Source organism: Petromyzon marinus, chromosome 33 (assembly GCF_048934315.1).
Source record: "Petromyzon marinus isolate PM22_M1 ecotype Great Lakes invasive population chromosome 33, UKy_Petmar_22M1.pri1.0, whole genome shotgun sequence".
Taxonomy (NCBI): Eukaryota; Metazoa; Chordata; class Hyperoartia; order Petromyzontiformes; family Petromyzontidae; genus Petromyzon; species Petromyzon marinus.
The window spans coordinates 7,082,742-7,105,755 of record NC_133699.1 but is presented as its reverse complement, the minus strand read 5'-3'; the positions used below and the strand labels follow the sequence as shown (position 1 = coordinate 7,105,755).

Below are 23,014 nucleotides of genomic sequence, written 5' to 3'. Positions count from 1 at the left end.
TGTGTGTGTGTGTGTGTGTAATGATATATATTGTGTGTGTGTGTAATGATATATATATAGTTTGTGTGTGTGTAATGATATATATATAGTTTGTGTGTGTGTGTGTAATGATATATATATAGTTTGTGTGTGTGTGTAATGATATATATAGTTTGTGTGTGTGTGTAATGATATATATATAGTGTGTGTGTGTAATGATATATATATAGTGTGTGTGTGTAATGATATATATATATAGTGTGTGTGTGTAATGATATATATAGTGTGTGTGTGTAATGATATATATATAGTTTGTGTGTGTGTGTAATGATATATATATAGTGTGTGTGTGTAATGATATATATAGTGTGTGTGTGTAATGATATATATATAGTGTGTGTGTGTGTAATGATATATAGTGTGTGTGTGTAATGATATATATAGTGTGTGTGTGTAATGATATATATATAGTGTGTGTGTGTGTAATGATATATATAGTGTGTGTGTGTGTAATGATATATATATAGTGTGTGTGTGTGTAATGATATATATAGTGTGTGTGTGTAATGATATATATATAGTGTGTGTGTGTAATGATATATATATATAGTGTGTGTGTGTGTGTAATGATATATATAGTGTGTGTGTGTGTGTGTAATGATATATATAGTGTGTGTGTGTAATTATATATATAGTGTGTGTGTGTGTAATGATATATATAGTGTGTGTGTGTGTAATGATATATATATAGTGTGTGTGTGTAATGATATATATATGTGTGTGTGTGTGTAATGATATATATATGTGTGTGTGTAATGAGATATATATAGTGTGTGTGTGGAATGAGATATATATATAGTGTGTGTGTGGAATGAGATATATATATATAGTGTGTGTGTGGAATGAGATATATATAGTGTGTGTGTGGAATGAGATATATATATATAGTGTGTGTGTGGAATGAGATATATATAGTGTGTGTGTGGAATGAGATATATATATTGAGTGTGTGTGTGGAATGAGATATATATAGTATGTGTGTGTGGAATGAGATATATATATAGTGTGTGTGTGTGTGGAATGAGATATATATAGTGTGTGTGTGTGTGTGGAATGAGATATATAGTGTGTGTGTGTGTGGAATGAGATATATATTGTGTGTGTGTGTGTGTGGAATGAGATATATATATATAGTGTGTGTGTGGAATGAGATATATATAGTGTGTGTGTGTGTGTGGAATGAGATATATATAGTGTGTGTGTGTGTGTGGAATGAGATATATAGTGTGTGTGTGTGGAATGAGATATATATATAGTGTGTGTGTGGAATGAGATATATAGTGTGTGTGTGTGTGTGTGGAATGAGATATATATAGTGTGTGTGTGGAATGAGATATATATATAGTGTGTGTGTGTGTGGAATGAGATATATATTGTGTGTGGAATGAGATATATAGTGTGTGTGTGTGTGGAATGAGATATATATAGTGTGTGTGTGTGTGTGGAATGAGATATATATATATAGTGTGTGTGTGTGTGGAATGAGATATATATATTGTGTGTGTGTGTGTGGAATGAGATATATATATAGTGTGTGTGTGTGTGTGGAATGAGATATATATATAGTGTGTGTGTGTGTGGAATGAGATATATATAGTGTGTGTGTGTGTGGAATGAGATATATATATATAGTGTGTGTGTGGAATGAGATATATATAGTGTGTGTGTGTGGAATGAGATATATATAGTGTGTGTGGAATGAGATATATATATAGTGTGTGTGTGGAATGAGATATATATATAGTGTGTGTGTGTGGAATGAGATATATATATAGTGTGTGTGTGTGTGTGGAATGAGATATATATATAGTGTGTGTGTGTGTGTGGAATGAGATATATATAGTGTGTGTGTGTGTGGAATGAGATATATATAGTGTGTGTGTGTGTGGAATGAGATATATATATAGTGTGTGTGTGTGTGTGGAATGAGATATATATATATAGTGTGTGTGTGTGTGGAATGAGATATATATATAGTGTGTGTGTGTGTGGAATGAGATATATATAGTGTGTGTGTGTGTGGAATGAGATATATTGTGTGTGTGTGTGTGTGGAATGATATATATAGTGTGTGTGTGGAATGATATATATAGTGTGTGTGTGTGGAATGATATATATAGTGTGTGTGTGTGGAATGATATATATAGTGTGTGTGTGTGGAATGATATATATAGTGTGTGTGTGTGGAATGATATATATAGTGTGTGTGTGTGGAATGATATATATAGTGTGTGTGTGTGGAATGATATATATAGTGTGTGTGTGTGGAATGATATATATAGTGTGTGTGTGTGTGGAATGATATATATAGTGTGTGTGTGTGGAATGATATATATAGTGTGTGTGTGTGGAATGATATATATATAGTGTGTGTGTGTGGAATGATATATATAGTGTGTGTGTGTGTGGAATGATATATATAGTGTGTGTGTGTGTGTGGAATGATATATATATAGTGTGTGTGTGTGTGGAATGATATATATAGTGTGTGTGTGTGGAATGATATATATATAGTGTGTGTGTGGAATGATATATATAGTGTGTGTGTGTGGAATGATATATAGTGTGTGTGTGTGTGTAATGATATATATAGTGTGTGTGTGTGTGTGGAATGATATATATAGTGTGTGTGTGTGTGGAATGATATATATAGTGTGTGTGTGTGGAATGATATATATAGTGTGTGTGTGTGGAATGATATATATATAGTGTGTGTGTGTGTGGAATGATATATATAGTGTGTGTGTGTGTGGAATGATATATATAGTGTGTGTGTGTGTGTGGAATGATATATATAGTGTGTGTGTGTGTGGAATGATATATATAGTGTGTGTGTGTGGAATGATATATAGTGTGTGTGTGTGGAATGATATATAGTGTGTGTGTGTGTGTGGAATGATATATAGTGTGTGTGTGTGGAATGATATATATAGTGTGTGTGGAACGATGGAAATAAAAGTGACGGTGGAAGAAAGGCGATTGTCGTCCGAGTGAATCCAAGGCACTACACACACATACAAGCATTTGTTAAATTAATCGTTTATAAACATGGGAGGTAGGGGGGAGGGGGCTGGCTTTCATTTCCCTGCCCGAGTCAAAGGCACAGATGTACAAAAATGACACATTAACCACTGCACCGCTTGCGGAAGCACAAAACGCGATTACAAAGCGTGCGGAAGCGGGCTGGTCATGCATGGCTCTTTAGGACCGACTGTGCCGGACAGTGCGCCCATAAGGGGGCTTTTTGCCAGAACGCTGCACACCTGCACCTGCACCGCCTCGGTCTCTTCTCGAGCTGCATGATGTCTTCCGAGGACGGGGTACCAGTCTCCATCGACACAACCGCACCGTTCAGGTCCTGCGCCGGATCACAACGGGCTAAGGTTGACATCTGTGTTCGGCAGGACCCCCCCCCACCGCACCTGCCCTCGTGCTTGCCCAAAGTGCATAATTAATTATTAACTCGCTCGCTCACGCCGTAGAAACACCATTGCAGAAAAAACACCCAACAATAACACATTTAAATTCAGGGGAGCGAGGTGGCTGAGAAGTGAGAGCATGGAACCAGAACTGCCGAAATCCTGGATTTGAATCCAAGCAACCACCCAGATTTAAATTGGGTTTTGGAGTGGAATGAGTTGATGGTCTCAGCTCAGTCACCCATTGAACGCACCCAAATAACATTTAATGTAACACTTAATTTGGCTAAATTCCAGCTTTGAGAATAAAAAATCAGTTTCACTGTCATCATACACAAACCAATCTCGCAGAAAAGTGCACGGATTTTGCACATTCTTTTCCATGTTCTTTGTGATCCAAGTGTTATGCCAGGCAATATGCACAGAATATAATTGTTTTGTAGACACTCATCTCTAGTTCATTATTTTGATCCCTTTTCACCTTCAATAATTGCCCTTGATACACACTTAGATTTCCCAGATGTCTCCCTCTAATATTTCTCCAGTTTAAATAAAAGATTGATCCAGTTTAAACAGCGACTTTGATTCAATGATTATTTCCTCTTGTTCAGTGAACTTTTTTCATGGCTTTTGTTTTGCTCATTTATCTTTCGCCCCACTTTGCAGCCTTCTTTGGTATTTCTTCAATAATTTCCTGTATTACTTTACTTTTGGTTGTTATAATGACGATGTCATTAGGGAATCTGAGATGGCTATTTTTTCTACAATTTATCAAATCTAATTTTCAGAAAATGTGTGAGTGGATTTGTGAATAGCCTTGTTTGACTAACCTTCCACTATGAATTTTGTTACTTCCTTCATCAAAATATCAGTGTAGGTTGTTAATATTTTGTACATTGTTTTTATTTCCAAACATTTGTTATATTTAATGTAGGCCTTGATTCGAGAACTTAAATGAGTATCAATTTTCATTGCGTCAAGTACTTCTTTCAGTCTACAAAGGCCAAGCACAATGGTAAATGATATTCATTAATTTTCAATTTAAAATCTAACATATACATAGGTTTTATAATTTTGCTCCAATATCTGGTCCCGCTTCTTTGATGGTGTCTACAGTTATACCATGGTTTGCTGCTTTGCAAGACCATGAGATATAGCCATGGCTTGGAAAGGCCTTAATTCAGCAGTGGATAGATCGTGTCTGTGGATGATTGAACAAGGTAGCAACAATGCTTCGCAGAGACAGAATCATAAAACCAGGAAATCGTAACACATGACCCAGCGGGAAGCACATTCGCCACTCGTTAGAGGTTCACGGTTCGAATCCGTCGGCCGCCCTCGTTATTACTGCGGTGTGCATCAACCATAAAAATAAGTACCATCGACTTCAGAGTGGACGTAAAAAGAATCCTTGACATTATTCGCAAGAATGTGTGCCGGCATTCAAAGGGGTCAAATTATTACATTTACCAAAAGATTTCTCACTGGGATTATACGTAGCAATCTTCACTTCCTAGCGGGGAAAAGTTGGTTAGACCCTCCTGAAAACAAGTCATGAGACTCCATGAGGTTTCCTTCGGTAATCAGGCCTAGTAAAAAGCCAAATGAAACTCAATGTATAAATAAATAAACACTTTAACTCTTCCAACAAATTATACCTGAGGATTCGATTTGGCGAGAATTTATATCTTGTACCAGGCTTCTTCCCTCTCTTTAAACTTCATTTTCTCTCTGCAAAACCACAAATGTTAAATGTTAACAGTAACAGGAAAATGCACAGTCCTTGCTACTCAGCCTTTACATTTTTTATGTTTTACAAGAGACGCATGATCCTGCTTGGCCTGTCGAGTTTATAGTTTTAGACAATGGTTATTACGAATATGTAGTGATGGTAGCATCACTACTGTGTGTACACGCACAAGCGTGACGTCACTATGCGGGGGAGCGTCATGACCACGCGGGTCTACACACACGCATGACGTCATCCCAGCTGGAGGCGGGAATGACGTCAGGGCCGGTGCTGGGCTCGGGAGGCCACGATGGTGGTGTGAGGCCATGGCACTCTGTGACCCCGGCTGGACACGTGACTGGACCCCAGTGGGGGCCGGGGGCCTAGGGGGCACCTTGGAGGGCACGTGGACAGCAGGGGGGCTTCGAGAGGGTTCTCGAAGGGAGGTGTGGCCGGGGCGGGGCCCGGGCACGCCGAGGCCCATATAAGCAGCCGCCTCACGAGGTTCGAGGCTGCCCGTATCAAGAACGAAGATGCATCGTGAAGATGCCAAGAAGAGTCAAGCATCCAGTCAGTGGACCTGGCAGTAGCCCACCTGGCTGGGTCACGCTAGAGTATTTGAGAAGTATGTGTTAGCTAGAGTAGGTCGGTGGTCACCACCTTATGTGCAGTGTTATATTACTTACCGTTCTAATAAATCAGCGTTGCCTCCCAAGGAGTCGTGTGTGCACCTAATTCGAACCCACTACAAATATATAAGGTAGTACTGTATTTAAAGTCACGTGTCAATCCACTGCTGGATGAGGGTCTCCACACTGCGGGCCGTGAGGTTATTGACCATACTTCACCACGCTAGTCAAGGTGGCGTTGCATAGATGAGTGCAAAGAAAGTACAATTGATTTTGCTGCACTGCCCTCTGCTGCCCACAACAGCAGCCTGGAAAGAGCCAACACTAACAAACATAATACTGTAAAAATATTTTAAAATCACCCCATCACAGAGATGAAAAAAAACATGACTACATATCACTGTGACCTGTTATATTTACTGTGAATCATCAAATAATAAATTGTTTAAATCCACGCCTATACAGGCCACCATACTTCAATAGTGATTACCGTTGGTAGGGCTATTTTAATACACACAATGGACAGGAAGGACAAGATCAAAGGGCTCTCATAATCCACATGCAGAGTGTACGTTGCCTCATTAATCCCCACACCCCCACTTTGCGCAAGAGCGTAGAAGTGTGGTTACCACATCTACGCCTCTATAAGGAAACAGGTGGACTTCACAAATTTGGTTGTCGCCTGATGAAGCTGGTTGTAATTACTGGCGAAACATCGTACTCAGATTGTCAATGTTGTGGCTTCGCTCTCCATCACACCGATGTGCTGTACTAGTGACCAATTTACATGTTCTGTTTACGTGACAACCCTTACTAGTTGGCTGTGTCGGGTGGTGGCGGGTTTTAACGACACATTTATATATTTAAGCGAACTAACCCAAAATACCTCTATTATGGATGTAATTTATCTTGCATTTTAATTCCATGAGCAAAGTTGCAAATTAAGCAAATATTGTCGAGACGATCATTGGTTGAACTTTGATCAAGTGAGCTGTTCTAATTGTGCACATTTCCATCAATGTTGCTTATAATATTTGGTTATCTGTAATATTTGGTTAGAGGTTATATAAGAGATGGCCTGCCCGCATGTTTGGTGGACAATGGGTGCATGCGGAGATGGTGTGGACTTCGTCTTCATCGGCGGCAGCCCCTTGGGGTTCGAGGATGACACCCATCAGATCTTGAGGTGGCTGAGGAGTCCAATTCACGATCTGCAGATCTTTGAGCTTTGGGGTCACGTGGTCCCAGATAGAAGTGGGAGCCACAATGCTGGGTTAGCTTCCTTTTCTGTTGTTATTTGGCAGCGATTCGGCATCAAGACGTTGGGTCTCAGTGGGCCGTCGCCTGGTGGATGCAGCAGCGCCACCCAAGGTGGGCGGCAGCCTACTCCGTCGAATCTCGAAGCCTGATGTTTCTGTACTTCAGGGAGGACTTTAGGGTGTCCTTGAACTGCTTACTTTGTCCTCCCCTCGTCCGCTGCCCATTAGAGAGCTGGGAGAAAAGGATCTGGTGGGGAAGGCAGTTCTCAGGTACGCGGAAGCAGTGGCCAGTCCATCAGAGTTGTTTTTTTAGAAGTATTGCTTCAATGCTGGTGGTGTCAGCATGGAGGACACTTGCACTTGATCCCCTGGATTTGATGGAGGCAGTGCTGTTGGAAACGCTCAAGCGCAATGACATGGCACCAATACATAGACAACATACCGGCAAGACTTAAAATCCTAGCATACCATCTTTAAAACTATCACATCTACACAAACACCGAGTCTACACAACATGTAGCTTCAGATAATTTCGGTGCAACAAAAAACAGATGGTTACTCATGACAGCCACATGGTAGACTATGTTGGGACAAACAAAACCTTTCCGTTAACGCTCATCAGAATATTTATTTATACAGCAGGAATCCGATGAGCTATAAACCTCTTTTTCACAGATGTCCAGTCGGGGCAGGTGAGAATAATACAACACAACACAAAAACTTGACAGTGAAAAGTATAGCAAATATATACAAATAATACTAAACTATGTTTTATCCTACCAGGTAAAGCATACTGAGCTATGAGCCTCTCATTCAGAAGCAACCTGGCAACAAATGATAGCTTAATAAACTGGTTTATCTTATAGAAATTTATTACAGCAAAATAATCAATAATCTAAACAAATTTCGATTTAAAGCTTTCGTGACTGCAATGATTCATCTTCTTTGGTTCTTTCGGTAAAGTCACGTAGAATGAGAATAAAAGAATAAATTGATAAAATAAAATAACACAATAATATTCTCACGACGTTTCGGCCACAACACAAGCGGCCTTCATCAGGTGAAGGGAGCGAGACTGTCTGGTAGAACAGCGCTGTAGTGAGAGCCACGTTCAGATCACGGCTTTTAAGCTGTGTGAGAGGAACAAAGAGCCTTGACGAAGGAATTAGCATAAAATTTAGCATTGAAAAGGCTGAATGATTAGCTTGTGACTGGTCACAGAAATAGCTATGTTAAAAGTTAAAGCATACACATCCGCAGAGGCACCCATTGTTAAAAGGAATTAGCATAGAATTTAGCATTGAAATAGCTAATTTAAGGCATTCGCTTGTAACTGCTACAGAAATAGTTACGTTGAAGTCAGAGCATACACATTCACCGAGGCACTTAGTACAAATCAAAACAGGAGAATTTAGCATTGAAATAACTAGGCGAATTTAGCATTGAAATAACTGGGTGATTTGCTGGTGACTGGTCACAGAAATGACTACACATCTGAGCTATTCACAGTACTATATAGTGAACCAATAAAAATTAAAATATAAATTACCTTCATGTTATCAATAAACTCTATATTCTCCAATCAGCTAAGCTACCAACCATAAGTCGTTATATATCACAATGCTATATGGCGAAAAAATGGGTGGATTCTTACCCTCAAATTTCCGTACCACGGATAGCTACGGGCCCCGTTCAGACGGACGAGTTCGTCCATGGTCGGAACAGAGGAGGGGGAGAGAGACAGCTGCGAAGCCCTAGTATACTCCATGTTGTAAACCATACCATTAACCGTGGTGTGAGAGGTATTAAGAGGCAATGCTGGCGAAAGAGCTGCGGTCTGAAGGTCATCGTAAAATTACAATTAATTAAGAACAGAAATGATTTAACACATCTTTCCAGTGGTTACTAAGCCTGAATCCATCTTCTCGGTTGAAATTGTCTCTGTGCTTGTATATGTGAATGGCCTCATGAACGAATCTCTCATGGTAGCCAGTTGGTTTGCAAAGAACCTCCGTCTTGGAGAAGTCAATGTCATGTGAGCCCACTGAATTGTAACAGTGATCTGCCACGGCCGATTCAACAGCATTAATTGATGAGAACAAACAGTTCTTGTTGAAACCCTCTGCTGCCAGACCACCAAGATTATATGGCCTTCCAAAGATACACAAAGAAGATACACCCCTTCGTCCCATCGTCTCTACTATCAGCTCCCCCACCTACAAACTGGCACGTTTTCTGGCTGATATACTGCGACCTTTCACTGGAAAAACCACCTCTGCGGTACTAAATTCTACTCACCTGGTATCGACAATCAAAGACATTTCCCTGTCCCCAAACGACCTGCTTGTCAGTTTTGATGTGGTGTCCTTGTTCACCAAAGTCCCGGTACCTGACACCATCGCTATCATTGAAGACCTGGTTCATCAAGGACTGCATACTGATGTACCCCCCCTGGTGAGACATTGCTTAACCAACACATACTTCACCTGGAATGGAACTTTCTACAAACAAACTGAGGGCACCCCAATGGGCTCCCCCCTATCTCCGGTTGTAGCCAACGTATTCATGGAAAAATTTGAAACTGACGCCATCCAGACTGCCACTCTACGCCCGACCTTATGGAAGAGGTACGTTGATGACACCTTTGTCATCTGGCCACATGGCCAGCCTGCTCTAGACCAATTCCCGGACCACATCAATTCCATACACCCAGCCATCAGATTTACCATGGAGGTCGAAAAAGATGGCAAACTACCCTTTCTGGATGTCTTAATTAAAAGGAGACATGATGGTTCAATGAGCCACTCTGTCTACAGGAAAGCTACCCATACAGATGCTTACTTGAAACCGGATTCCCACCACCATCCATCCCAGAAGAACTGCCTTATCAAGACTCTATACCATAGAGCCCAATGCATTTCCGACCAGGAACACATTACCAGTGAACACAAGCACGTACACCAGGCTCTCAGGGCTAATGGCTACTCCGACTACACAATCCGCAAAGCCATCACTCCAGTCATGAAGAAGGATCCTCTTGTGGAGCCACTCAAAACCATCACCTTACCCTACATTGCAGGGGTCACTAAAAAGATCTCCAAAATCCTGAATAAACACAAGATCCAGGTCCGATTCAACACAGTACACAAAATCCGTGATTTAGTTCCATCTGTAAAAGATGCTCTTCCAGACATACAGTACCCGGGCGTTTACAAACTAAAGTGCCTCTGTGGTAGTAGCTACATTGGAGAAACCAAAAGACATATCTCGGACCGCATCCGCGAACATAAAGCAGACTTGAAACACGGTAAGACGAACTCCTCGGCCGTGGCAGATCACTGTTACAATTCAGTGGGCTCACATGACATTGACTTCTCCAAGACGGAGGTTCTTTGCAAACCAACTGGCTACCATGAGAGATTCGTTCATGAGGCCATTCACATATACAAGCACAGAGACAATTTCAACCGAGAAGATGGATTCAGGCTTAGTAACCACTGGAAAGATGTGTTAAATCATTTCTGTTCTTAATTAATTGTAATTTTACGATGACCTTCAGACCGCAGCTCTTTCGCCAGCATTGCCTCTTAATACCTCTCACACCACGGTTAATGGTATGGTTTACAACATGGAGTATACTAGGGCTTCGCAGCTGTCTCTCTCCCCCTCCTCTGTTCCGACCATGGACGAACTCGTCCGTCTGAACGGGGCCCGTAGCTATCCGTGGTACGGAAATTTGAGGGTAAGAATCCACCCATTTGTTCGCCATATAGCATTGTGATATATAACGACTTATGGTTGGTAGCTTAGCTGATTGGAGAATATAGAGTTTATTGATAACATGAAGGTAATTTATATTTTAATTTTTATTGGTTCACTATATAGTACTGTGAATAGCTCAGATGTGTAGTCATTTCTGTGACCAGTCACCAGCAAATCACCCAGTTATTTCAATGCTAAATTCGCCTAGTTATTTCAATGCTAAATTCTCCTGTTTTGATTTGTACTAAGTGCCTCGGTGAATGTGTATGCTCTGACTTCAACGTAACTATTTCTGTAGCAGTTACAAGCGAATGCCTTAATTTAGCTATTTCAATGCTAAATTCTATGCTAATTCCTTTTAACAATGGGTGCCTCTGCGGATGTGTATGCTTTAACTTTTAACATAGCTATTTCTGTGACCAGTCACAAGCTAATCATTCAGCCTTTTCAATGCTAAATTTTATGCTAATTCCTTCGTCAAGGCTCTTTGTTCCTCTCACACAGCTTAAAAGCCGTGATCTGAACGTGGCTCTCTCACTCCAGCGCTGTTCTACCAGACAGTCTCGCTCCCTTCACCTGATGAAGGCCGCTTGTGTTGTGGCCGAAACGTCGTGAGAATATTATTGTGTTATTTTATTTTATCAATTTATTCTTTTATTCTCATTCTACGTGACTTTACCGAAAGAACCAAAGAAAATCTAAACAAATGTTTGTGAAAGTTATCCCATCATATCAGATGTTTATTAATGTCCTTCCTTTTGAGAAACCTAGACCATTATCGCTCACTAGGTGGGTTAGGATTGAAAACTAGCTACAGGCAGTCCCCGGATTATAGGGATGAAACTACAGTAATTAAAGAAAACGGTACGGGAGGCACAACTATTTCCGGCTATGGGATTTTATCTAGATTTGGGGGAAATTGTTGAGTTTCCGACATACGGAAAATTCAGGTTGCGGATCTTCCTCGGGAACCTAATGCTTCCGTAACCCGGGGATTGCCTGTAAGGAGGGAGCATCTGATATCAGTCTAAATCTCTAAGTCTCCAATGTGTCTGCTAAGGTGCGCGTGTGTGTGTATGCAGTGTGTCTCCGGCTCGTCTTCTTTCTTCCTTGAGTGTCCTTTGTGTAGTCCGAGCACTTCGGAGCTCTCTGTGTGTTCTTGATGCCACCCAGTTTGAAGACTGAGAGTCCTCGATGTCCACTGGGATGGCATTCTACTCTGGTGACCTACACATAGCACACATCATCACCATCACAATTATTCCACTGGCCAACAGGACACCACAGAAAACTGCCTGTCATTGAAACTACCTAGAGAAATGAATTGCACCGAAAATGGCTGATAACTCACGTGGTAACCACCTTCAAAATATAATTGTGGGCCGAGTAAGAGTGCGTACAACACTGTCAGACAACACTGTTTGACTTAGGGTAAATTCTCCAGTTTGAGGTTTTATGGTTTGTGAAAATACATCATGAGTACAACTTACCGCATATAGAAAAGGATGTAGGCCTGGTCTTGAAGCACTTCTGACTTGGCGACTGGCTCCACGTCAGCATCGTCCATTCTGAACCAGCTGCCATTGCTGACCTGAAGGAAAAAATACATGTACACTTAATTACGATCATTACCCAATTGCACCTGACTCATTTAAAAGCCAGCCATAGTGACAGATCATGAAAGTGGAATATTATATGGAAGTTAACACGTGTACTCATATGCTTCGTGTGTGTGTGTGTATGTATTATCATAGAGGGAAACAGTAGCGTAGCGGTTAGCACATTGCACTACGAACCCGGCAACCAGAGGTCAATTCCCGCTTACGACGTAACACCAGTGACGATTATCTCAACTGGTCGTGGGCCTCGTTCCCTCGGTCCACTCAGCCTCAAATGAACACATGGTGCAATATGTAAAAATTACCACTCAGGGGACAAAGGCGGCCGGGTGTAGTGCTGGCCACCCACCCCCGCGTGTGTCATTCTGGCTTTGACAGGTGCTCATGAACAGCACTTGCCCCAACAGTCGGGTAAGGCTATATGGGGGATATTTGTTTTTTTGTTTATCATGCAGAACATCACCTTGTTGTACGAGTAGTAGTGGCCGCTATTGGTGGTGGTCCCGTGGTGCACAATCACCGAGTAGAGTGAATAAAGTTGCGACTCTTGCACAACCTGACTAGACATGAACGGCCGTATGTCGAGTTTTTCAGGGAAGAGGAACTCCTACAAGGGATGAGGGAGGAGACAGTGATGGGCCAAGCATTAAAAGAGAGGAAAATAGGGAGCTGGCTAAGCAGGGGCAGAAGAAGGGAGCAAATTAACGTATTGGCGGTACACTGGTGCACCGTATATATAAAAAACTAAAATCACATTTTTCACGATGATATATTTTCCAGCGATTCCCAACCCATTTCAGGAAATTTTGTGGGGCTGCGTCAAAATAATTTATCGTGATCTCAAAGCAGTCGGAAGATGAGTGTCGGTTCACATTTTGATGTTCTACTGTTTTATGAGGACCGGTGTGTCATGCTGCACCGGTGTACCGCCAATACGTCCAAATGACAAAAAACGTTGAATACAAAATATATCTGAATATCAGTTTGCATTCTGTGCAGGAAGTAAAATTCACCCTGTCGATTTTGTGCCCAAACTCATCGTATCGCTTAATGGTGACGATAAGCACATTGGGCACCACGTGCAGGCTCACTCTCTTTGTTGATTTCCCCACGCGTGAGCACCTGTTCGCCAGACAATAGCAACGTTAGTTTACGGACGAGGTGCGTGTTTGATCACACACTGTATAAATGGGGATATACACGAACGTTTAAAGGTGCACGATGGAAGATTGCATACTCACATTCCACATCTGTATTCTGAAAGATTCTCGGTCTTTGTGAATTCATACAAAGCCTTCACCAGATCCAGGGATTTCTGTCAAAAGCCAAGAAAGCACAATCATGGAAAATTATTACTTTGAATAGAAATTCAGAAAATAATGAGCTAAGTGGCTCTCTGCAGTCAACTGGTTGTGGTACATAAATATAATGAATGACAAAAAAATCGACATCAGGCTGCAGCCTTCCCAATTCTTACGTTGATATTAAGAGAGATGTCAAGGCAAGAGTCCAACGTGTCTGAGATGCTGAAGCACTGCGTGCACTCAACTGTGAAAACACATAATATGAAAACATACAATATTACTGCTGCACATTGCATAATCATCAAAAGTATTCACACGTTAACTGCCTAATATCATGAAAATGTTCAAATACCACCAACCCAGATGCGACTATAATTGTTATTTAAAAACATATTTGGTGAAAGCAGCAATGGCTACTAAATACATTTATTGTTGATACTGTGTTGGCAGTGGTGCCCTAACATAAATCACAGGTACTCAACACATTCGTCAATAGCACTGCCTTACAAGGAAAAATATGCAATTGGTGACATTTTAAGGAGAAGCCAGAAACATAGGGTGGGCTACGAGTTGGATACTGCACTGTACACCACGTGGCCTGATGAGAAATTACATTTGGCGTACAGAAACCTTTGATAAACTCTTGCGTAATAAGCATGTGAAATCTATTTCCGTATTCGGCATCTTTTCTCACTTGTGTAGTCAATGATGATCGGGATGGTCTGCTAAAATTGTCACATGAATGATGACATAAACTAATTTGTATTCAATGTTAAAGTTTAAAATGTTGCTGGCAGATTGCATGTTGGGTAGCCTCGTCGCAGCGTGGTCAAAGAAATAAGCATTAGCACAATCCAGTTAATGATGTTCGTATATTGTATTATATTTTTATTATTTTATAGTTTCCCTTCTACGTGGTGACTTCACCGAAAGAACCAAGAATATGAATCCCTGCAGTCACGAAAGCTTTAAATCAAAAGATGTTCGTATAGTTGATGCAACCCCTTTTAACCTAGAGAACTCCACAGGAATGGGAGTAGAGTGAATGATATAACTTGTAAACAATGAAAGAGAAACGGGAAAGGGAATGCATATTTTGTGCATGTGTGCTTATGTCCTTGTGTACGTGTTTTTTTTTACATCTACAGAGAATATAAGGTTGCATGCGAGAGCTTGCATAGCCCAGTATGGATTGTGAAATTGGGTGAAATCACTACTTAAAGGGTGAATGTTTCCAGAAGGAGCACAGGTACCTACCTCTCGATTTCAGGTACCCCCTGAAGATCTGGTGGATCAATGTTGGGGTCTCCATGTCAATATTCAGCCTGGAAAAACACGCAATGAAACACACAGACAGCTACTCCAGAGGCAATGTCTTTACGAGATGAACACTCGGGAGAGTTACATGTTTTTCCCTACTAGTATTAACTCGCTGAAGTGGCAATGTCTTAACTACCTCGCCAGCTATACAGGTCATGGGTTTGATCCCAATGCTGACGCCTGTAAATTTGCAGTTTGCATTCTCTCCCTGTGGTTGCGTGTATTTTTTTTTATACGAGCCCACCGATTTTTCCCTCCATATTTAGAAACATGCATTTAGTGTATTTGTTAAATAATAATTAAAATAAAGTGAATACAAATATGAATAATAAAATATACAATTAAAAAAACAAAAAACCACTAATGTAGACTGGTTCTTAATCGGAGTGAGCGTACTGGCAGTCTATAATGTAGACTGTAGCCTGGTTTTTAAGCTTGGTGAGCGTATTGGCAGTCAATAATGTAGACTGTAGCCTGGTTATCCTGAGAACATATTTTTTTCTGAACAATCCAGGCATCCATGTGCTGGTATTGTGCAACTATTTATGGAGTTTGCTGGGGCATGCAGTACTTACTGGCTTTGGTTGAAGAGGCAGGATTGGTGCAGCGTATCTATCACGTAACTCAGAAAGACATGCGCATCTTCCTGCCTGCCAAAACACAGGTCCTCGCCGATGTCTGTGTGGAAATGGACAGAGGTCACAGATGATGTGGTCACACAGTTGCTGGCACAGTATATAGCTTATGAAGTCCCTCATCAACTAAATTGGAAGATTTGTGGGTTAATCACAGAACTGGGTATGGCTGGCAGTGTTTAGAACGAGCATCAAGAGAGTAATGCAGGACCGGAAGAACATCCGATGCATTGGAGTTGTAAAATCAGTGCTGACCAAAACGAGTAATTTTCTGTTCGATATTGTATACAAAAACTGATTCAAACTGCCCTTTCAGGAGATCTTGAGATGACCGATGTTTCAACGTCAAAGACACTTGGGAATTGTGCTGGAACTTACTTTTGAAATTGAGAACTATGTCGATGGGATCGATGGCCATGCCCCGATTCATGAAGGTGTTGAAGACGTGTTTCTCCAACAGACACATCATGCAAAACTCAGTCTGTTTGCCTGTGAAGAGGGGCAGGGGTGACACACAGTGAAAATACAAACCAATCGCACAAATTGCCCAGCCGCGCACAGCCAGGTAATCTACACAACACTCGATTGTAGCTCGTCTCAAATGCAAAATATCTTGGGAGAACTCACAGGTCCATGAGTGATCGCTGTAAAGCAAAAAGTTTGCCAGCGGCGCCGTGTACGTGAGGCCCTGCAGGCTGGCATTCACGAAACACGTATTCCCGAGGTTGTTGAGCCCAGCACCCTCATGTAGATCCTCCTGCCACTTGAGAACTAAGTTGTCTGTCGCAGGTGTTGTGAATTCTAAAGATGGAATGCTGTCCTCATCTGCACACATGACATGATGGAAACACATCATTAACGTTCACAGCACTTTTATTATAACTCACAGCACTACTGAAGGGAATGGTTTACAAATTGGGTGTCTTAGCCTGTACCCGTGCTGGCATTTTTTGTGGTGCTGTTAGGTAGACACAATCCTCTTCACCAGCTGGCGAGATGCAAATGTATTAAATGTTTTTGAAGTGTTCAGCACTAGTAATCAGAATTGCCTGAAGAGCATCTTCAGCCTGTAAGTTTTACATCGACAGCAATGGCTAGACAACCACAGCAGCGTGACGAGATATCAAAGTGTACGTATGTGTGCACGTTGAACTTCTTTCACACCGTGCGTCGCCATCCATACTAATCGGAGGGACAGGGTCACGCCAGCAAACACTTACCTCCCGCATTAGGTTTGTGCAGCCCAGTCGTGCTGGACTCGGTCACGAAAGACACGGCGGATGGAACGGTGCTGTGTTGGATCTCCAGCCCCTTGTCATCTGCTGCTGACACCGCCGGGGGTGATGTGGATGCCTCATCCTTGACGACGATGCTGGAGATGGTGTCCGCTTCTGCCTGTTGAATACTCTTGGCCTCCTGCTACGGCAGCAGTAAAAGCAGCCTTAAGTCACAGACACGCATCGCCACTACACTGCAGTATTGCTCAAACTGCTAAGTGCGGATTCTTATTTCGAACAACATGGCAAGCCAATCTAATAATGGAGACTCTGCTTTTAGATACCAGGATCTATCTTTGTTTCCAAAGAAGTTGGACAAAAACATACTCTGTCTAAATTCTCCTTAGTGATATTCTGAAGACGTTACGTTAAAAAGATGCATGTGATATCACTTGAGCGCAAATACAGACCCATATGGACACACATTCCCATACGGGTATACATCCCTTCATACGCCCTCCCCATTCTTGCAGTGCGTGAAATTGGAAATCATGCATATTTTAAATACTCAAATGGCTTAATGTGCTATTCATGCAACGGTTAGCAATCTGGTGTTATCGTACGGAATTTGGTGCCACAATTTCCTGGCATGTCAGTAGAAATACATCCTTCCCACCTTTATTCACCCAGCAGTATAAATAGGGACACCACAGGTAGTCGATGGACAAGCCATGTGTGTTGTGGGGTCAGGTGTGGGTGCTCCCACATTTTCCAAGATGTTTGGTGGGTGTAGAAGGTGAGTTTCCTCTCGTGCAAACCCAACCGCGAGCAATCGTATGATCAAACAATTTCAAGGCTGCACCTTTACGTGTGGACTGGTCTTCTTTGCAAGTTTTGCAACGTAAACTTTAATTTTTTACCTTAATTTTATCAATACTGATCTATACTACAGGTTTTCTTCTTGTTAGATCGTGTAAATATATAAATGTTTCGTTAAACCGGCCACAATCCGACACAGCCAATTTGTAAGGTTTACCACTTAAACAGATCGTGCCAATTCGTTACGAGTACAGCACACCGGTGTGTTGGAGAGCCAAGCCACAACATTTACAATCCGAGTACGACGTTTCGCCGGTAATCTAACCCAAAAGAAAAAAAAGAAAGGACAAAACGGTATTATGGATGATTTTGGTCACGAAAGCATACGTGATAATTGAATTTTGCCTAATCACCTACTGTGATTTATCCTCCCTCTTTGCTGCTCCTACAGCCTCCCTTACCTTAGTCAGATGATCTGCATTGCTTTCTTCAGATGATGATGTCTCCTCACCGTCCTTCCCCGCACCTCCGAGCAACACGTTTGCCTAGGTACGGTGCAAAAGAAGTTCAACATGCATCACGACTTTAAACTGGTGTTGCAGCTTTCAAAAGACTCGAAAGGGGGCTGCCGTTTTTTTCCTCACTTTCTGACTCAAACTGTTGTTGAAGCTTTCAACAACGTGAGCCTGAAATTTTGATTTAAAGCTATCGTGACTGCAGTAACGATAAACTGCCAAATCGTTGCGCGTGGCGCCAACGGGGTTTTAAAGAAATAAATAAATGGATAAAATTCACCGTTTTTAAATAAATTCGTGCAAACCAACACACCTGAAGACGACCGTTTGTGTTATGGTCGAAACGTGATAATTTTTATTGCTTTATATATTTTATTATTTTGTTGTTTCCCTTCAACGTGACTTTACCGAAAGAACTAAGACCGTGAGCCTGCTTTATGTCGGCTTTAGCGTCATACTCTGTGGGAAGATTATCACTTGGCTCAGCGTAGTTTTTAGGTAGTTAGTACGACTTTTAAATTAATGTAGTGCTTCAGGCGTACCCTGTCCATATATATAGGTAAACCAAATGAACCTCTGAATTGATATTTTTCGTTCTCCAAATAACAAAGAAATTGTTATTGAATGTTTCTAGTTATTAGCAGACTCTGTTAGATGTACCCAGTCACCCGCTGTGATTTATCCTCCCTCTTTGTTGCTCCTACAGCCTCCCTTACCTTAGTCAGATGATCTGCATTGCTTTCATCAGATGATGATGTCTCCTCACCGTCCTTCCCCGCATCTCCGATCAGCACGTTTGCCTAGGTACGGTGCGAAAGATGTTCAACATGCATCACGACTTTAAACTGGTGTTGCAGCTTTCAAAAGACTCGAAAGAGGACTGCATCTTTTTAAATCTGATTCAACGAATCTGACTTCTGTCCATCAGATGATGATGATGTCTCCTCACTTTCAGTCTCAAACTGTTGTTGAGGCTTTCAACAACGTGAGCCTGCTTTATGTCGGCTTTAGCGTCACACTCTGTTGTAGTGCTTCAGGCGTACCCTGTCCATATATAGGTAAACCAAATGAACCTCTTAACTGCAATGTTTCGTTCTCCAAATAAAAACGAATTATTGAATGTTTCTAGTTATTAGCACAGACTCTGTTAGATGTGCCCAGTCACCCGCTGTGAGTCATCTCCCTCTCTGCAGCAGATCTTACTGCCCTTACCTTAGTCAGATCATTTTCCTTGTGTCCAACGATTGATGCCTCCTGACTCGTTGACGTTAAACTGGTGTTGCAGCTCTGAAAAACGCTCTCACTGGAACGGCTGCTCACCAGACTCGAAAGAGGGCTGCCCTTGCGAACCGTAGCAGGACTGCCCAGCGAGGTCCCAGCATAGGTGTCCTCATCATCAGAACTGCTTCGGCAACAGCAGCATAGCTTTTTGAAAAACGTTCTGAATAATTTCTTTACACCTTTCTTCATGGTGGCCATGCCACCAATGTGCCAGAGCACCGAAACTTTCCAAAATTTTTTATCACGAGAACGCCAGAGGGCAAGTGAAGACACCTCTGCTTCCCAAGAAATCCGAAGAGCCTGTAGGATGTGACGTCACACGCCGGACTGCAGTGACGTTACAATACGACACCTTATGAGGAGTGTCACTTGACGTCACGCGCCGGACTGCAGTGACGTTTCAATAAGACACCTTATGACAAGTGTCACATGACGTCACAGACTCCCGACTACACCGACGCCACACAACTGCATTTTTAATCTTAGTTCTTTCGGTAAAGTCACGTAGAAGGGAAACAATAAAATAATAAAAACATAAAACAATAAAATTCTCACGACGTTTCCACTGCAACACAAGCAATCATCATCAGGTGTGAAAACCACAACAAGAAAATTTGATGATGATTGCTTGTGTTGCAGTCGAAACGTCGTGAGAATTTTATTGTTTTATATATATTTATTATTTTATTAATTTATTGTTTCCCTTCTACGTGACTTTACCGAAAGAACCAAGAATATGAATCCCTGCAGCCACGAAAGCTTTAAATCAAAATTTAACTGCATTTTCTTGTTGTGCTTTTCACACCTAATGTTGATTACTTGTGTTGCAGTCGAAACGTCGTGAGAATTTTATTGCTATATATTTTTATTATTTTATTGTTTCCCTTCTACGTGACTTTACCGAAAGAACCAAGAATATGAATCCCTGCATAGTCACGAAAGCTTTAAATCAAAATTTAACTGCATTTGTTGCTCAAATAGCTTTCCTTGGTGCTAATTAACAGAGCTATTGCTTGCCTGCATTAGAAGCGTAACATCACACACAGCCCACTGTATGCGTTAGGTTTCACTTAGCATTAAACACCAGAATCCACTCTAGCAAGAATTCCATCCTGGCATGGAGGACACCTTGCGGTACATTACAGGTTTCCCAAAATTCCACTTTTATTAATTTACTCCCAATTCAAATTGTTCTGCACTTGTGACATGCTAAGCAACTAACGCTGTCTGATTGGCAACACACCTGCTCAAGCTCTGGGATAACAGGTGTGTGTTGGGCATCAGTGCTTGTCAACTTTGCTCTAATTAGTGTATTTTCTAATATTCAATAACGTATTTAATTACTCATTGAGGTTTAATGAGCTCACCTGTCTCGATTTTTGTCCAATTGTTGCAGATACGAGTCACAACACTTGATTCATGTGCAGTGATATCAATGTGAATTAAAGTGCTCTGTTACCAATAAAGTACAATTTTGACTGGAGAAGATCAATGGGTGGGGTTTGGGAATCTGAGACGGTACAATCACGAATGTTAATTAAATCTACATATATGAGGGCTTAGCCTGCTTCACGTCGGCTTCAGTCGCACAATGTAATTTTTTCAAGTATTCAGCACGGGGTTTAAATTAATGCAGCGCTTCAGGTTGACCCTGCTGAAATGTAGCTGTTGTATATGTGGGTGTGTGAAAATTGATGACAAATAATTAAAATTAAATGAAATTCGAAATTTGCATAATTAATCCAAAATTATGTTAATTCGTGTAATTATGCGTATAACTATGCTAATTAGAGAGGTGATCGTATTAATTTATACGAGTGGTTGTGTTAATGATAGCCTTCATGATAATCAGGTCCCCGCCTCGTTGACGAGGTGGGGTTATCAATCAGGATAACGCAATCAATCGTGTGCAGTTACCCTAGTGTCAATTCGGCCTCGTTGTCTAACTTCGTATTATTGATCAGCATAATACAATGATTCTCGCTTTAACACTCCCCGAGTGTTCATATTTTAGGTCCCATGTTCACATCGTTCGCTTTAGTTTAATGAGTGTGGATTGGTGTGTTTATAGTTTAGGTTCCCGAGTTCATATCTCGTCGCAGGATACAGATCTTATGCAAAAACTTCAGGAAAGAATCACACGACCACTTCTGTATTAATCAATTTATTTTCTAATTAAACCTTAACTATAATATGTATGTGACTCTCAATCTCGGAACTTCAACACGGTATCCACACGGTATCAAGACAGTATCATCAACGACTGTACGATTTCACTTTGATAACACATGGACCCCGCATAAAGCGATTGCTGTTAGTGAGAGAGTCAGAACATGCAAATGCTATGCTACACAAAAGCTTATACATTATAATATGAACGATCATTATGCTTGAAATGGTCAGCACATTATCACAGGCGATTGATTAACATGCAACGGTATTCATATAAAAAGACAATCAAACAGTTATTATTTCCAAAGGCATAAATGTAACAACAGATCCACCGGACAGAATATAAGATTACCGAAATGGCTTAGTGTGAGGGTATGCGGCGGAACGTGTTATCTCACGGGAGATTAATTAATTAATTCGTGAATAAGATTGTATGATCAGAAAATCGGTTTAGCACGATTCCTCCCCGGGAGCGTAGCTCCGTGGCGAAGGTGCCAAGGCTAATTCGTATTGATGGATCGGTTGGTAACTTATGCGATTAGAAGTACAGTCCAAAACAAAATATTGAAGAGGGAAATTATGAATATACTTATAAATGACGGACTGTTATCACACGAACGATGCTTCCACAGCCAGATGGTTCACGGACTTGAGTGTTCGCTTCTGGTTAAGGACCTGTGTATGTTTGAGTGATATGAATTGTTTTGAATAGTCAGTGTTTGGAATTAATTCTTTGCGTTGCCATACGCTGAAGTTGGCATCGCTTGTAGGAGAAGTAGCCTCGCTCCCTTTAGAGCGGTGAGGTGTGTAGGAGTGCATCATACGAATCGCCGCCCTCCTCCACACAGCAGCCAGCCTCTGTCCACGGGGGAGAGTTGCTTGATCGCTCTCAGTTCCGCTCAGTGGACACCTCTGTCCACTGCTGGATGAGCTGCGCGATCACGCTCGTGCTGGTTCGCTGAAGCAGTTTCTCTCCGCTGTTGGATGAGCTGCATCGGCACGCTCCCTCTCTCTGGGTGGAGAACTCGAACGTGCTCGTTGCTGGTTTGCTGAAAACAGGTTTTTCTCCACTGCTGGATGACTCAAGTCGCACGTGCTCTTGCTCTGGTTTGCAGAAGCTCTTGCTTGGTGCGTCGGTCGCTCTGCAGCTGGACTCAATGTAGAATCAGCAATACTCTGTCTTTCAGCTCTTGGAAATCACACTAGGTGACGCCTCACTACCCTGCGAGTCTTGCCAACGTCAGTGGGTAGCGACGGGGCCACTTTGGCTTCTGCTCGCCGCCCCCTGCTCTGCA

General features: G+C 41.7%; 2 protein-coding genes across 2 annotated transcripts in view; both read right to left on the bottom strand.

The window, feature by feature from the left end:
- The window catches only part of LOC142929732 (exosome complex exonuclease RRP44-like), a 159,312-nt gene that overhangs the window by 67,425 nt on the left and 68,873 nt on the right, over nucleotides 1-23,014 (bottom strand). The window lies entirely within an intron of this gene.
- Nucleotides 16,317-19,818, bottom strand: LOC142929730 (uncharacterized). Its single transcript, XM_076071486.1, has 4 exons — nucleotides 19,479-19,818; nucleotides 18,983-19,066; nucleotides 18,213-18,296; nucleotides 16,317-17,134 (listed from the first exon to the last, which is right to left on the bottom strand). Exons 1-4 carry the CDS (start codon nucleotides 19,743-19,745, stop codon nucleotides 16,916-16,918), a joined length of 654 nt encoding a protein of 217 aa, XP_075927601.1. The 5' UTR covers nucleotides 19,746-19,818; the 3' UTR covers nucleotides 16,317-16,915.

Excerpts from the sequence above, each read along its gene's own strand:
- LOC142929730 (XM_076071486.1), bottom strand. The coding sequence starts at position 19,745 with ATGGCCACCATGAAGAAAGGTGTAAAGAAATTATTCAGAACGTTTTTC. Across the intron at positions 19,067-19,478 it reads AGGAAAATGATCTGACTAAG|GCAAACGTGCTGATCGGAGA; the intron begins GTAAGGGCAGTA and ends CACCGTACCTAG. Across the intron at positions 18,297-18,982 it reads ATGCAGATCATCTGACTAAG|GCAAACGTGTTGCTCGGAGG; the intron begins GTAAGGGAGGCT and ends CACCGTACCTAG.